Source organism: Oncorhynchus nerka, linkage group LG17 (genome assembly GCF_034236695.1).
Source record: "Oncorhynchus nerka isolate Pitt River linkage group LG17, Oner_Uvic_2.0, whole genome shotgun sequence".
Classification (NCBI taxonomy): Eukaryota; Metazoa; Chordata; class Actinopteri; order Salmoniformes; family Salmonidae; genus Oncorhynchus; species Oncorhynchus nerka.
In genome coordinates this window covers 25,896,638-25,913,382 of record NC_088412.1, presented here as the reverse complement: position 1 = coordinate 25,913,382, position 16,745 = coordinate 25,896,638, and the positions used below count along the sequence as shown (strand labels likewise).

The 16,745-nt window shown below is 41.8% G+C and overlaps 1 protein-coding gene across 1 annotated transcript in view; it reads right to left on the bottom strand.

Moving 5' to 3' along the window:
• LOC115144981 (glypican-5-like) overlaps positions 1-16,745 on the bottom strand; it is a 110,769-nt gene that overhangs the window by 61,530 nt on the left and 32,494 nt on the right. Inside the window, exon 6 of the mRNA XM_065002792.1 lies at positions 1,307-1,427. Within this exon, the coding sequence (XP_064858864.1) occupies positions 1,307-1,427 (121 nt within the window). The remainder of the gene's footprint in view (positions 1-1,306; positions 1,428-16,745) is intronic.

Here is a 16,745-nt window from a genome sequence, read left to right as displayed (position 1 = left end):
GACGTGTCCCCCTGCTTAAGCCAGTACATGTCCAGGCCCGTCTGAAGTTTGCTAGAGAGCATTTGGATGATCCAGAAGAAGATTGGGAGAATGTCATATGGTCAGATGAAACCAAAATATAACCTTTTGGTAAAAACTCAACTCGTCGTGTTGGAGGACAAAGAATGCTGTTTTGCATCCAAAGAACACCATACCTACTGTGAAACATGGGGGTGGAAACATCATGCTTTGGGGATGTTTTTCTGCAAAGGGACCAGGACGACTGATCCGTGTAAAGGAAAGAATGAATGGGGCCATGTATCGTGAGATTTTGAGTGAAAACCTCCTTTAATCAGAAAGGGCATTGAAGATGAAGCGTGGCTGGGTCTTTCAGCATGACAATGATCCCAAACACACCGCCCAGGCAACGAAGGAGTGGCTTCGTAAGAAGCATTTCAAGGTCCTGGAGTGGCCTAGCCAGTCTCCAGATCTCAACACCATAGAAAATCTTTGGAGGGAGTTGAAAGTTCGTGTTGCCCAGCAACAGCCCCAAAACATCACTGCTCTAGAGGAGATCCACATGGAGGAATGGGCCAAAATACCAGCAACAGTGTGTGAAAACCTTGTGTAGACTTACAGAAAACATCATTGCCAACAAAGGGTATATAACAAAGTATTGAGATAAACTTTTGTTATTGACCAAATACTTATTTTCCACCATAATTTGCAAATAAATTCATTAAAAATCCTACAATGTGATTTTCTGGATTTGTTTTTCTTCTCATTTTGTCTGTCATAGTTGAAGTGTACCTATGATGAAAATTACAGGCCTCTCTCATCTTTTTAAGTGGGAGAACTTGCACAATTGGTGGCTGACTAAGTACTTTTTTGCCCCACTGTATTTCACACACACAATTTACAGAAAGTTGTTCCCAAACGTAAATATGGAAACACATGCCTTGCCCACCTCCTTGCTTATTCTGCCCACTATGCTTCATTTGCTCCCATTGGAAACAATGCCGATGTGATATCTTGGGTTGGTTACCAGTATCTTTGATAATATAGTGCAACAGGCATGGCCCTGAGACACACAGCTGTTTGCATACTAGAGATGTGTGATACATCCATATGCCTGCAGATAATTGCCCTGAATACAACTCCAACACTTGTCCTCATACAACATTTCTGTCCAAACCTGAAATAGGAATATGATTAAGTTTGCAGAAGAAGTATCAGAATGGTATGTGACTGACATTTTGGTGTCATCAGTGGTCAAGTTTACAGTCACATGTCAAACGGAAGGAGAAACGGTGGTAGTGAGACATACCCGTTTGAAATGTTCTAGTCTGTCTCTAGCTCCCACCAGGATGGGGTCGATGCTGCGGACCTTGATCTCTGGGTTGTTTTTCTGGGCCTGAAGGCCGTTACCCACAACACGGCCCACATAACTGAGGAGGGACGAGACGGGAGAGAGAATGGAGAGTTTAATACAAACTATTATGTAGCACAATGACTTGAAATATTGATGTATTGTTGATGAAAGTAACACATGAAAGTATTTGTGTGAGGTAATGACTTTCGAGTTTGAATGGCCAAGCTCACTAGCCATTTAAAACAATGGCAAAGAATTCTGCTCAGCACTTTGGTCTGCATGTCGTGAGGTTCGTCCACCCACCCACCCCTGAACCTGCTTACACAGATAGCCATTCCTCTAGCCTGATTTAAAGTGATTAACTATGACCTTCAAAAAAAATCTCTCATCAAAAGAACTGCGGAGCACAATGAGCTATGTGATTCAGCCTCAGAGCCCAGCTCTGCCGGGAAGCTGGCCTAGAGTGGTGAGTTGTGATGTCTGACCCAGGAATCCCACAGGGATCCATGGAATTTAGACGGCCTTCTTCACTGACATCCAGTGCATTCTGACTTTTTCCACATTTTATTACATTACATCCTTATTCTAAAATTGATTCAATAATATATTTGATTCACTACACACAATACCCTACAATGACAAAGCAAAAACAGTTATTGTATATTTTTTTGCAAATGTATCGAAAATAAAAAACTTAAATATCACATTTACATAAGTATTCAGAACCTTTAATCAGTACTTTGTTGAAGCACCTTTGGCAGCAATTACAGCCTCGAGTCTTCTTGGGTATGATGCTACAAGCTTGGCACACCTGTAAATGGGGAGTTTCTCCCATTCTTGTCTGCAGATCCTCTCAAGCTCTGTTAGGTTGGATGGGGAGCATTGCTGCACAGCAATTTTCAGCTCTCTCCAGAGATGTTCGATCGGGATCAAGTCCGGGCTCTGGCTGGGTCACTCAAGGACATTCAGAGACTTGTCCCGAAGCCACTCCAGTGTTGTCTTGGCTGTGTGCTTAGGTTCGTTGTCCTGTTGGAAGGTGAACCTTCACCCTAGTCTGAGGTCCTGAGCACTCTGGAGCAGGTTTTCATCAAGGATCTCCCTGTACTTTGCTCCGTTAATCTTTCCTTGATCCTGACTAGTCTCCCAGTCCCTTCCGCTGAAAAACATCCCCACAGCATGATGCTGCCACCACTGTTTATCACCGTAGGGTTAGTGCAAGGTTTCCTTCAGATGTGATGCTTGGCATTCAGGCCAAAGAGTTCAATCTTGGTTTCATCAGACTAGAGAATATTTTCGTTTAGGTCCCTTTTGGCAAACTCCAAGCAGACTATCATGTGCCTTTTACTGAGGAGTGGCTTCTGTCTGGCCACTCTACCTTAAAGGCCTGATTGGTGGAGTGCTGCAGAGATGGTTGTCCTTCTGGTAGGTTCTCCCATCTTCACAGAGGAGCTCTGGAGCTCTGTCAGTGTGATCATTGGGTTCTTGGTCACCTCTGACCCGAGCCTTCTCCCCCGATTGCTCAGTTTGGCCAGGCGGCCAGCTCTAGGAAGAGTCTTGGTGGTTCCAAACTTCTTCCATTTAAGGATGATGGAGGCCACTGTGTTCTTGGGGACCTTCAATGCTGCAGAACATTTTTGGTACCCTTCCCCTCAACACTATCCTGTCTTGGAGCTCTACGGACAATTCCTTCGACCTCATGGCTTGGTTTTTGCTCTGACATGCACCGTTAACTGTGGGACCTTATATAGACAGGTGTGTGCTTTCCAAATCATGTCCATTCAATTGAATTTACCACAGGTGGACTCCAATCAAGTTGTAGAAACATCTCAAGGATGATCAATGGAAACAGGATGCACCTAAGGTCAATTTCGAGTCTCATAGCAAAGGGTCTGAATACTTATGTAAATAAGGTATTTCAGTTTTTTATTTTTGACAAAAATCTTTTAAAAACATTTTCCACTTTGTCGTCACGGGGTATTGTGTGTAGATTGATTAGGAAAAAAATGTAATCCATTTTACAGGTTGTTATATTACAAAATATGGAAAAAGGGAAGGGGTCTGAATAATTTCCAAAGTGCACTGTAAATGATTAAATAGGAAGTCAAATGGAGCGGGTTGGTGAAACAAGGAGGCAAGGTTATTATAGTGAACAAAAACTGAAACTAAAATAAAAACTACAATTGGAAAAACAATTTAGTAAACTGAAATAAAAATGAAAAACATTTGAAAAACTAAAACTATACTGAAACTATTATCTTTGACTGCAAAACTAACTAAAATATAGTAAAAGCCATGAACTTTGTGCAAAAAGCAAACGGTATTTTCAAGCTTTTTTTCTAATGAGGTTTTCAAGTTTCAGAATCTGGCGGATAAATGTTCAAATAGGCCTAGCCTGTGCATCACTTTCACTAGTTAACAGGGAAGAAATCAGAGGGCGAGCAAGAAGCATGACTCGGTCAAGATAGAAGAGCTTGTGAAGTCGCTGATGCCGTTCGCAATCCACACCGAACAATTTCAATCTGACAGCCAGCCACTGTCTGATGTGGTGTTGTGCCTTCTCAATCTTGAGGCACACAGTCAACTACTATTGCAAAACAGTTGGCACAGGTCCTCCTGAAGTCACTACGTGAGCACTTCACATGCACACTGAATCCTCTGGGAGCGAACTTCAATCCAACCCCTGCAGCAGCTTATCTGATGACCCAAGTGTGTCTCTGGCACATCACTCAACAGAGATGGAATCAAATTTCTCAAACATACAAGTATTAGGCACCATTTTAAAGATACAATTCTCGTTAATACAGCCACAGTGTCTGATTTCAAAAATACTTTACAGCTAAAGCTCCACAAATGATTATGTTAGGTCTCCACCAAGTCACAGAAAAACCCAGCCATTTTTCCAGCCAAAGAGGGGAGTCACAAAAAGCTCAAATAGAGATCAAATGAATCACTAACCTTTGATGATCTTCAACAGATGACACTCATAGGACTTCATGTTACACAATACATGTATGTTTTGTTCGGTAAAGTTCATATTTATATCCAAAAATCTCATTTTACATTGGCGTGTTACGTTCAGTAGAGAGCCACATGAATTTACAGAAATACTCACGATAAATGTTGATGAATATATATGTGTTATACATGGAAATATAGATAAACTTCTCCTTAATGCAACCGCTGTGTCAGATTTTTAAAAAACTTTAGGAAAAAGCATAATCTGAGTACGGAGCTCAGAGCCCAAAACAGCCAAAAGAAATATCCGCCATGTTGCGCTGTCAACATTAGTCAGAAATAGCATTATAAATATTCACTTACCTTTGATGATCTTCATCAGAATGCACTCCCAGGAATCCCAGTTCGACAATATATGTTTGATTTGTTCCATAAAGTCCATCAATTATGTCCAAATAGCTTCTTATGTTAGGGCATTTGGTAAACAAATCCAAACGCGCGTTCAGGTCCAATCGGACGAAAAGTTCAACAAGTTATATTACAGGTCGTAGAAACTTGTCAAACTAAGTATAGAATCAATCTTTAGGATGTTTTTATCATAAATGTTCAATAATGTTCCAACCGGAGAATTCCATTGTCTGTAGAAAAGCAATGGAACGAGAGCTACCTCTCATGTGAAATGCGCGTGACTGAGAACGAGGCTGCTGCCAGACCCCTTAGTCAAACAGCTCTCATCCGGCCCCCCTTCACTGTAGAAGCCTGAAACAACGTTCTAAAGAAGGTTGACATCTAGTGGAAGCCTTAGGAAGTGCAAAATAACCCATATCCCACTGTGTATTCGATAGGGGCTGAGTTAAAAAACAACAAACCTCAGATTTCCCACTTCCTGATTGGATTTCTTCTCGGGTTTTTGCCTGCCATATGAGTTCTGTTATACTCCCAGACATCATTTAAACAGTTTTAGAAGCGTCGGACAGTTTTCTATCCAATACGAATAATAATATGCATATATTAGCATCTGGGACAGAGTAGTAGGCAGTTTACTCTGGACATGCTATTCATCCAAAAGTGAAAATGCTGCCCCCTATCCCAAGGAAGTTAAGACAGTATGACTGTATATCTAAAGATGTGTCCTGTGGCACTAGATTTGGTTTCTGTCTCTGTATACCAAGCGTTCTTGGAGAAAATCATTTTGTTTGAGAAACCGAACCGAAACCTCTCTGGAACGCAGAGTCTTCTTGAAGATAAATCAGAAAATCTTGTTAGGTTGAACAGAAATACACACACACACACAAGCTGGCTGGCTGTGAACTGATTGGTGAAGATGTGTTGTATTGCTTATGTTTTTGCTGTTGTTGCAGTTGTTTTTTGTTAACACTGAAGGGGTTAAATCCAAGTCACATTAGGATTGATTTATAATTGAAACCTAACCAAACCTATGCCCTGGCCATAGAGTTGTATGGCCAATAGAATGTGTTAGCATGGGCAGCGCCATTGAGGACTTTAGCCATTTTGATTTAGTCAACTGGGCGGGACTTCCAACTTCATATGCTGATCCCTCCTGATGATCCGGTCAGCATGACCTGATGCCCCAGTTAGAGTTGTGGCAGTTGGGTCATCAGGACGGATCAGCCAATGAATTTTACTTGTGAAGAAGAAAATGGACTATTTCATGATGCCTCAATGGAGCTGCCCACAGACGCCATCATGACACAGATACAGAGATGTTATGTCTATCCAAGTCTTTGGTCCTGGCCCATAACCTTATGTATTACTGTCCCCCAGTGGCAAGAAGTGACATCCCCCCCAAAAAACTATAGGCCTACATCACATAAATGGCTCCTAGCCTCCCACGCATAGGCTACTAGATTAAAACTGAAACTTAATAATATAAAACCTAAATATGTATTTTTTATCAAACTGAAACTAAATAAAAATTAGTAAATCAAGTCTGAAAACAAACAGAAACTAAACTGAATTTCAAATAAAAAAAATAGTAAATCAAGTCTGAAAACAGAAACTAAACTGAATTTCAAATAAAAATATAAATAAAAACTAAAATTAAATCGACCTTGCGAGGAGGCATGACTGCAGATCCAGGTATGGGAGAGGAGAGAGGAGAGGGTGGAAGGCTGTTTATCAGGAATAACAAGAGTAGTGGAGGAATCGAGGAAAAGAGGAGACCAGTAGCCTCCTATTACAGCTCAGTGTCAGGGTAAACACATCAGATGTCAGAGGCAGAGACACCGCAGGTTCCGGTGATGCCTTTGCATTTTTGTGAATCCATTAATTACGATGAGGAGGGGATGAGATGAGACACAATAAAGGACATGGTGTCAACCATTGTGATTGAAGAGCTTGGGATCCCTTACTTTATCTCGCTCTCCTTTCATGTCTTATTCATTTCTCGTATTGTTCATCTCTTTTTTTCTTGCCACCTCTTCATTTTAGTAGATGAGGATCAGCAGTTGAGATTATCACAGGGTATTGTGATCAGTAGTTAGAGTAAAGTCCTTTGTATCTGCTTGTCTCAGCAATTCCGTTGATCAATACGTCAAGTGAAATCTGAAATGTTAAAATGATTAAGATATTGAACTAGACTGATCCTAAATTGCCTATTGGAGTCCTATTGAAGGTCATCTAGGGTCAATCTCAAAAATATATTGAGAAGTTTAGGAATAGCTTTCTGTCAAAACACAAGACCTAGCTAGTTAGTTAGTTGAAGAAACCCTGACAGAGAAAGACAGAGACAAAAAGAGAGAGGGGGGAGAGTGGGAGAGCGAGATAGACTAACCTACTAAGTTCAGAGGCAGACTGTGAAGGTCTGATGCACAGACAAGCTTTTTCCACAGAACAGATTAGAGCCTCTGCAGAGAGAGAGGTGGGTGGATGGATAAGTAGGACGAAGCCGCTGTGATAGAGCAGACCCTGGTCCCTAACTCCCTGAGCTACTCCACAAAGTCTGAAGGAGAATCCCATAATATATAACACATGACACACACACACAAAATACACTAAAACACAATCATGCGGGTACAGACGTACACGCGAGCACACACACACACACACACACACACACACACACACACACACACACACACACACACACACACCTTCAAACACTCAATCACACACACATAAACCCTGAAGCAACACATGGGATTTCATTACTGGAGAGAACTATGGAGCTAGAGAGCATTGAGGATGTTACAGAGATTCCTCCTGTAGGAGTAAGAGATGTCAGAGCGCAGGTGCTTCAAGGCTAACGAGTCCAACCAATAGCATCATGGGGCTCCAGAGGCAGCACCCATATGCCCTCTGTTGCAGCTGCATCGCCCAGACCACAACAACCCCTGGATCACCTCTGACATGATGCAGACACATGAACGTTCCAGAGAGATCCATTGAATAGTTGATCATCTAATTTGAGTGGGTTACATTAGAACCACTATTGTGAGGTCAATTCACCTCAACCACTGTAGAAAACAAAGCGATCGCATGGTTAACATTACACTTGTGTTTCCAGGGAAGTGAAGACAAAGGAGCTGCGTGTCGCGCGAATGTAAATTAACAAATACTAATCTGAGCCAGCCTACCCACACAGTATCAACAATGAGCTCTAACCCCTGGCTCACTGGGTCTATCTACCTACAGGCAGGCAGCCACAATCTTGGTTGACCGAGAGTCATCCTGTTCTTTCGACCAATTGATTGGTCAACATGTTTAAACATATTTTTCCAGAGACAGACACACCCTATGTGTTTGAATAAAACCAACTACATATGCACGGAGCTTGTCTGATGCTTTAAGCACACATTATGATTAAATAATTAAGACACACAAATGAAACAATTTCCTCCATTTAGTTTCGTAATTGTTTCTGACTGAAACCCCCTTGGGTTGTGCCGTGGCGGAGATCTTTGTGGGCTATACTCGGCCTTGTCTCAGGATGGTAAGTTTGTGGTTGAAGATATCCCTCTAGTGGTGTGGGGGCTGTGCTTTGGCAAAGTGGGTGGGGTTATATCCTTCCTTTTTGGCCCTGTCCGGGGGTGTCATCGGATGGGGCCACAGTGTCTCCTGACCCCTCCTGTCTCAGCCTCCAGTATTTATGCTGCAGTAGTTTATGTGTCGGGGGGCTAGGGTCAGTTTGTTATATCTGGAATACTTCTCCTGTCCTATCCGGTGTCCTGTGTGAATTTAGGTATGCTCTAATTCTCTCTCTCTTTCTCTCTTTCTTTCTCTCTCTCGGAGGACCTGAGCCCTAGGACCATGCCTCAGGACTACCTGACATGATGACTCCTTGCTGTCCCCAGTCCACCTTGCCATGCTGCTGCTCCAGTTTCAACTGTTCTGCCTGTGATTATTATTATTTGACCATGCTGTTCATTTATGAACATTTGAACATCTTGGCCATGTTCTGTTATAATCTCCACCCGGCACAGCCAGAAGACGACTGGCCACCCCACATAGCCTGGTTCCTCTCTAGGTTTCTTCCTAGGTTTTGGCCTTTCTAGGGAGTTTTTCCTAGCCACGTGCTTCTACACCTGCATTGCTTGCTGTTTGGGGTTTTAGGCTGGGTTTCTGTACAGCACTTTGAGATATCAGCTAATGTACGAAGGGCTATATAAATACATTTGATTTGATGTGATTTGAAAAGTTATGTTACTGAAATCCCTCATTTGTTTAGGAAAAACATTCCCTATTCCCTCAACCCTTGCTCTCTTTACATTAAACATGTAAGCATTGCATGCATGTGACCAATAATGGAGGTGGAGGACATAAAAAAGAAACTCAAAATGGGTAAATGTTTACTGGTTACTCAGGAGGGAAAGGGGAAGTCAGATCTGTCGAAGACATTTGACTTCGTTGTGGAAACTTCTGGAGATCAAGAAAATGGAGGCTATAGAAGAAAGTGTTGTCTAAATATTATGTGTGCCAAACAGTTGCTATTAAGATTACAATATTATTATTATTATTTTCTGACCATTTGGAACAGAGTAAACAACACTCAATAAGTGTACCAGGGAGTCTGTTCTAACGGGAAAAAAGATGTACAGTATAAAGCCTTTATTACAGCAGACAGAAACAGTTGCATTGCATTCCTGAATTGCGGTTTATTTCTTGTTTAGGCTAATTAGTCAAAGCTCCCTTTGTTATTTAATTTTAAAACGTAAATGGTTGATTGCATTTCAAAGCATGAATGTCTCGTATGCTTTGTGATGGCATGAATGAATGATAGATACAGTAGCCTATATATTGAAATACAGGCCTAAGTTACGGTATTAAGACTAAACAGGACACTCTCTTAGGCCTACAGCTCAATTCTGGTTATACAAGGCTATACAAAGTCTACATTACTTATTTTAATCATGATCATAATTGTAATAATAACAATAAGGAGAAAAATAAGAACATAGAATACCCACCCCAAATCACACCCTGATCAAACCAAATAGAGACATAAAAAGGATCTCTAAGGTCAGGGCGTGACAGTAAGAGTAGTCTGTTCTAATGAAAAACCAGTTGTAAAGCCGTTATCACAGCATAGCAAAGATTAAAAACAGCCAAATCTGTGAAATTGCTTGATCTGACATTTTGGTGCTCAGTAGGCTATTAAACAAACACTCAAACAGGCAACAGAAGCAGGATCCGTCTTATTTCTGTAGATATATATGGATGATTTATAAAGCCAGGCACATTTAACAGTTAGGCTATTGATTAAGTTGGAGTTTGCTCTCTCAGCAATTTTCTTAGACAATTAGGCAAAGCCCTATTTGCATGGGACTAGTATTACTAGAGAATGTTGGTTATGAAATTATTACCCAGAATGTCTGTTATTCCAATGGGATTCGTTTTTTCCAAACTGCTCCCTGTAATTCTTAATTTTCCCCCAATAAATTAACAGTTATGACGGAAGCCTGGAGTAATTTTTCTAGGCATGAATATAGTCCAGGTGATTACAGGGCTACACTGATAGCTCGAGTTTTGTACCCAAGTTTCTAAACCATACCAAACCATCTTTGGTATAGTGTCGCCATAATAATTCAATTGAGGAAGTGTGATCATAGTCATTAGGATATTCTAGCAATCCGCAGTAGACGTTCTAAATACACCTAAGCCTTCAGATGTGAGCTAAACAGTGCACTTGCACTTGAGATGCGTTTTAAAAAGTGAACTCATCCAAACGTTTAGGTCAGTTGTATGCTGCTTTGTGGTCCATTAACAGCAAGGGTTACATTAAATAGGCGCAAAAACATTCACTGTGAAAGTTCATTCATGCAACTGCAAATGTAGGTCCTTCATATATAGATTATGCACAGCACTTTGTTTAATTTATCAAATCAGTTATTGTTTTTTTTGCTCAAACCGTGAGCAACACCTAGCAAACTCAGACACTTCTTTCAAATCACCCACGACTGCATGGCCAGACAAGACTCCAAAACCATCATCAAGTTTGCAGACGACACAACAGTAGTAGGCCAGATCACCGACTATAGGGAGGAGGTCAGAGACCTGGCCGGGTGGTGCCAGAATAACAACCTATCCCTCAAAGTAACCAAGACTAAGGAGATGATTGTGGACTACAGGAAAAGGAGAACAGAGCATGCCCCCATTCTCATCGACGGGGCTGTAGTGGAGCAGCTTGAGAGCTTCAAGTTCCTTGCTGTCCAAATCACCAACAAACTAGAATGGTCCAAACACACCAATACAGTTTCCCCTCAAGAAACTAAAAAGATTCGGCATGGGTCCTGAGATCCTCAAAAGGTTCTACAGCTGCAACATCGAGAGCATCCTGACTGGTTGCATCACTGCCTGGTACGGCAATTACACGGCCTCCGACCGCAAAGCACTACAGAGGGTAGTACGTACGGCCCAGTACATCACTGGGGCTAAGCTACCTACCATCCAGGTGGTGTCAGAGGAAGGCCCTAATTGTCAAAGACCCCAGCCACCACAGTCAGACTGTTCTATCTACTACCGCACGGCAAGCGGTACCGGAGTGCCAAGTGTAGGACAAAAAGGCTTCTCAACAGTTTTTACCCCCAAGCCATAAGACTCCTGAACAGGTAATCAAATGGCTACCTGGACTATCTGCATTGTCAACCACTCTTTTACGCTGCTGCTAGTCTCTGTTTATCATATATGCATAGTTACTTTAACTATACATTCATGTACATACTACCTCAATTGGCCCGACCAACCAGTGCTCCTGCACATTGGCTAACCAGGCTATCTGCATTGTGTCCCGCCACCCACCAACCCCTCATTTACGCTATTGCTACTCTCTGTTCATCATATACAGTATGCATAGTCACTTAAACCATATCTACATGTACATACTACTTCAATCAGCCTGACTAACCGCTGTCTGTATGTAGCCTCGCTACTGTTTTTCACTGTCTTTTTAATGTTGTTTTCATTTCTTTACTTACCTATTGTTCACCTAATACCTTTTTTGCACTATTGGTTAGAGTCTATAAGTAAGCATTTCACCTGTTGTATTCGGCGCACGTGACAAATAAACTTTGATTTGATGTCAATTTGCACTAGTAGTGCCAGAGTCCGCCAAAAACAGTTGGTTATTCTGGCTGGAATTGTTACTCTCCTGCCATGTACAAATGGCTAACATGGCAGCTGTGTTTCGTGTAGTCTTGCACTGGCGTGACTTTTTGACAAGGTGACTTTGATCAATATATTCGGCTCTATTTACTCTCAGATTTGAAAATGCTAATTAACATCAAAGTAGACATGCAAAAGTACAAATCCCTGCAAGCTCCTGCACATCATCTCTAGCGGACCCCTTTGCTAACAGGTATTGTGTCAATTTAAAACTTGCACAAGACAGTAGACAGAATTTGCCAATTTATTGATTACTATATTTAGCTAACATTATATAGTTAATCCAGAGATTTGTACCTTTGCCACGAGTCTTCAGTCTAGTCCAGATCATCTTAGTATTTGTAGTTCTTTATGATAGCCACATTAGCAGCTAATTAGCATTTCATTTTGGGGGGGTAAATACAGGCAAATATATTGATAAAAGTCCCCTTAACCTAGAGAGATTTACACGGTTATCAAAAGGTCATGCCAGGGTAAACCTACATGAAACACAGCCCTTATTTTAAGTGTTTCTAAAATCCCCTGTGGGAAAAATGAATGGTAGAAAAACTATTGGAACCATTTCCCTGTTTGACCACTAGGTTATATGGGTATTATGACTCATTCTGTTGTACTCTATACTTATCATGATGTTTCACCATTACACTGTCACTGACTTTTATAACATGTAAGCCTGTAGTTTCTACTTATATCTGTAAAGGCACTGAGATTATTCATAGACACTCATTGAGACTCAAATGGTCAATCAACTACAAAGACGTACACAAAGGGCCTCCATTAACTAGTTCCCAAAAGCTGGGGGGAGTTGACAGGAACATGTGCCCTGTTGTGGTTGCTGTGGGTGGTTGGGTCCTGATGATGGACTCATAGGTCTGACAATGTGTACCAACAACACTTGGAACCCATTAAGACTCTCTGACTGGTTCAACTCTATTCCAACACATCCTGCTTATTGTTCTCATGCACACCATAGTAATTTATGGGATCGCTGTGTTTGATGCACATTCACTAAATAACATTGGGGTGATCCTGAACATGATGCATGTGCCTGTACTCAATAAAAACCAACCAAACAGTCAGAGTAAATATGATAATGAAAATGCTTACAGTAAAATTGTATTGTGTGTTCATTAAAGTGTATATTGACTATACTGAAGTATTGATACCATACGCTGAGCACAATGACTATGCTAAACACAGAGTATATATATGGTAGTGAAAATGAGAATACTGAACAAAGCGTACGAAACAGAGAGACAGACTGCTTTCTCACAGTAATTAGTGGTTGAGTCAATCAGCTCGGGTCTGTTTGCCTCTGGGTTGTTAACCAATCAAATGAGTCAGCCCGTGAAGAGACACATGTTCACCCTTAAAAAGCCAAGGGCTTCCCAAGAGGTTTCCACACATCTCTCCTCTCTCATCTGAAAACTACACACATATCAATCAATCAAACAATCAATTAATCAATCAAATTGATTTACAAAGCCTTTCTCACATCAGCAAGATGTCACAAAGTGCTTATACAGAAACCCATTCTAAATACATTCTCCATGGTATAGCTCCAGATATAATTTCTAATATAGTTTCCTCTTTCCTGGATTATACACGAGGCCAGCGTTATTCAAAGATGGCGCAGGAGGGGAAGGCTGCCGTTTCATGGCCTTCTAACAAACTGTATTATTTTGTTAGTTATTTCAAGTTGCTTGTAACTTATTTGTACATAACGTTTCTGCTACCGTCTCGTATGACCGAAAGTAACTTCTGGACATCAGAACAGCGATTACTCACATCAAACTGGACAAGGATTTTTTCTTTAACGAGTCCGACACCAAGGATATACTGCTTTCTCAGGAACGTGTCCGAATCCCTGTAATTTGCATGAAGAAAAGACAGAGAAAAAGGGGGCGGAGGTCGGACTGCCTTCTGAGAATTTGTAGGGGAGTGAGTAAACCTCCACTACCATCCGTTCTATTGGCCAACGTGAAATAATTTGAAAACAAAATGGATGATATATACGATCAAGACTGTCCTACCAACAGTACAATAAAAACTGTAATATCTTATGTTTCACCGAGTCGTGGCTGAACAACGACACTGATAATATAGAGCTGGTAGGATTTTCCATGCATCGGCAGGACTGAGAAGCTACGTCTAGTAAGACGAAGGGCGGAGGTGTGTATCTATTTGTCAATAACAGCTGGTGTGCAATGTCTAATATTAAAGAAGGCTCAAGGTATTGCTCGCCTGAGGTAGAGTACCTTATGATAAGCTGTAGACCACACTATCTACCAAGAGAGTTCTCATCTATATTATTCGTAGCCTTCAATTTCCACCAGAAACTGATGCTGGCACAAAGACCACACTCAATGACCTGTATAAGGCCATAAGCAAACAAGAAAATGCTCATCCAGGGGACAAAATCCAGGCAAACTTAAATATGTTTTACCTCATTTCTACCAGCATGTCACATGTGCAACCAGAGGGAAAAAAAACTTTAGACCACCTTTACTCCACAGACAGAGACGCATACAAAGCTCTCCATCTCCCTCCATTTGGAAAATGTGACCATAATTCTATCCTCCTGATTCCTGCTTACAAGCAAAAACTAAAGCAAGAGGTACCAGTGATTCGCTCAATACAGAAGTGGTCAGATGGCGTGGATGCTACGCTACAGGAATGTTTTGCTAGCATAGACTAGAATATGTTCCGGGATTCATCCAATGGCATTGAGGAGTATACCACCTCAGTCATCGCCTTCATCAATAAGTGCATCGACGACGATGTCCCCACAGTGACCGTACGCACATATCCCAACCAGAAGCCATGGAATACAGGCAACATCCGCACCGAGCTAAAGGCTAGAGCTTCCACTTTCAAGGAGCGGGACACTAATCCAGATGATTTTAAGAAAACAGGCAAAGCGTCAATACAGATTAAGATTGAATCCTACTACACTGGCTCTGACGCTCGTCGGATGTGGAGGGCTTGAAAACTATTACGGACTACAAAGGGAAACCCAGCCACGAGCTGCCCAGTGAAGCAAGCCTAACAGACGAGCATGCATAAGAGCACCAGCTGTTCCAGACGACTGTGTGATAACGCTCTGGGTAGCCATTGTGAGCAAGACCTTTAACCTGTTAGTCCTATAGGGGCAGTATTTCATTTTTGGATAAAAAGACGTGCCCGTTTTAAGCGCAATATTTTGTCACGAAAAGATGCTTGAATATGCTTGGAATTGATAGCTTTGGAAAGAAGACAGTCTTACGTTTCCAGAAATGCAAAGATTTTCACTGTGAGTCCCTTAGAACAAATGTTTCGGGCAAAACCAAGATGTATGACCGACCAGGAAATGCACAGGATTTCTGAGGCTACGTTTTCCATGATCGCCTTATATGGCTGTGAATGCGACAGGAATCAACGGACTCTTTCTCTTGTTTCCCCAAGGTCTCTGCAGCATTGTGACGTATTTGTAGGCATATCATTGGAAGATTGACCATAAGAGACTACATTTACCAGGTGTCCCGCTAGGTGTCTGCGTCGCAATTGGTGCGCAAAAGTCAGGTCCCGGTATTTTTCCATTCAAATCTCAGAACAAACCAGGCTACAAGGACGGTGCTTTCAATGGAGAGAAATATGACAAACCACCTTCAGGATTGATTCAAACAACGTTTTCCATGTTTCAGTCAATATTATGGAGTTAATTCGGAAAAAAAGTTTGACATGTAGGTGACTGAATTTTCGGTTAGTTTCGGTAGCCATATGCATAGTAACAAAAGGGAACGATGTGTCCTACACAAGAATCTTTCAGGAAAAACTGGACATCTGCTATGTAACTGAGAGTCTCCTCATTGAAACATCTGAAGTTCTTCAAAGGTAAATTATTTTATTTGATTCCTTGGCTGGTTTTTGTGAATATGTTGCGTGCTAAATGCTAATGCTAACGCTAAGCTAGCTATCACCACTCTTACACAAATTAGTGATTTTCTCTGGTTCTAAAGCATATTTTGAAAATCTGAGACGACAGGATTGTTAAGAAAAGGATAAGCTTGAGAACAGGCATATTTATTTCGTTTCATTTGCGATTTTTAAAAATCGCTAACGTTGCGTTATGCTAATGAGCTTGAGGCTGTAGTAACGATACCGCATGCGGGATGGGGCGGACTAAGAGGTTAAACAGGTCAACATTCACAAAGCTGCGGGTCCAGATGGATTACCAGGACATGTACTCAAAGGATGCGCGGACCAACTGGTAAGTGTCTTTACTGACATGTTCAACCTCTCCCTGACCGAGACTATAATAGCTACATGTTTCAAGCAGACCACCATAGTCCCTGTGCCCAAGGAAGCGAATGTAACCTGCATAAATGATTACCGCCCTGTAGCAGTCACGTCGGTAGCCATGAAGTGCTTTGAAAGGCTGGTCATGACTCACATCAACAGTATCATCCTGGACACCCTAGACCCACTCCAATTTGTTTACCGCCCCAACAGATCCACAGATGACGCAATCTCAATCGCACTCCACACTGCAGAAGGAACACCTATGTGAGAATGCTGTTCAGCTATGTGAGAATGCTATTCATTGACTACAGCTCAGCGTTCAACACCATAGTGCCCACAAAGCTCATCACTAAGCTAAGGATCCTGGTACTAAACACCTCCCTCTGCAACTGGATCCTGGACTTCTTGAGGGACCGTCCCCAGGTGGTAAGGGCAGAAAACAACACGTCTGCCACACTGATCCTCAACACTGGGGCCCCTCGTGGAATAAGGGAAAAGGCTGGCTGAACAGGCCCCCCATTAACATCGACAGGGCTGT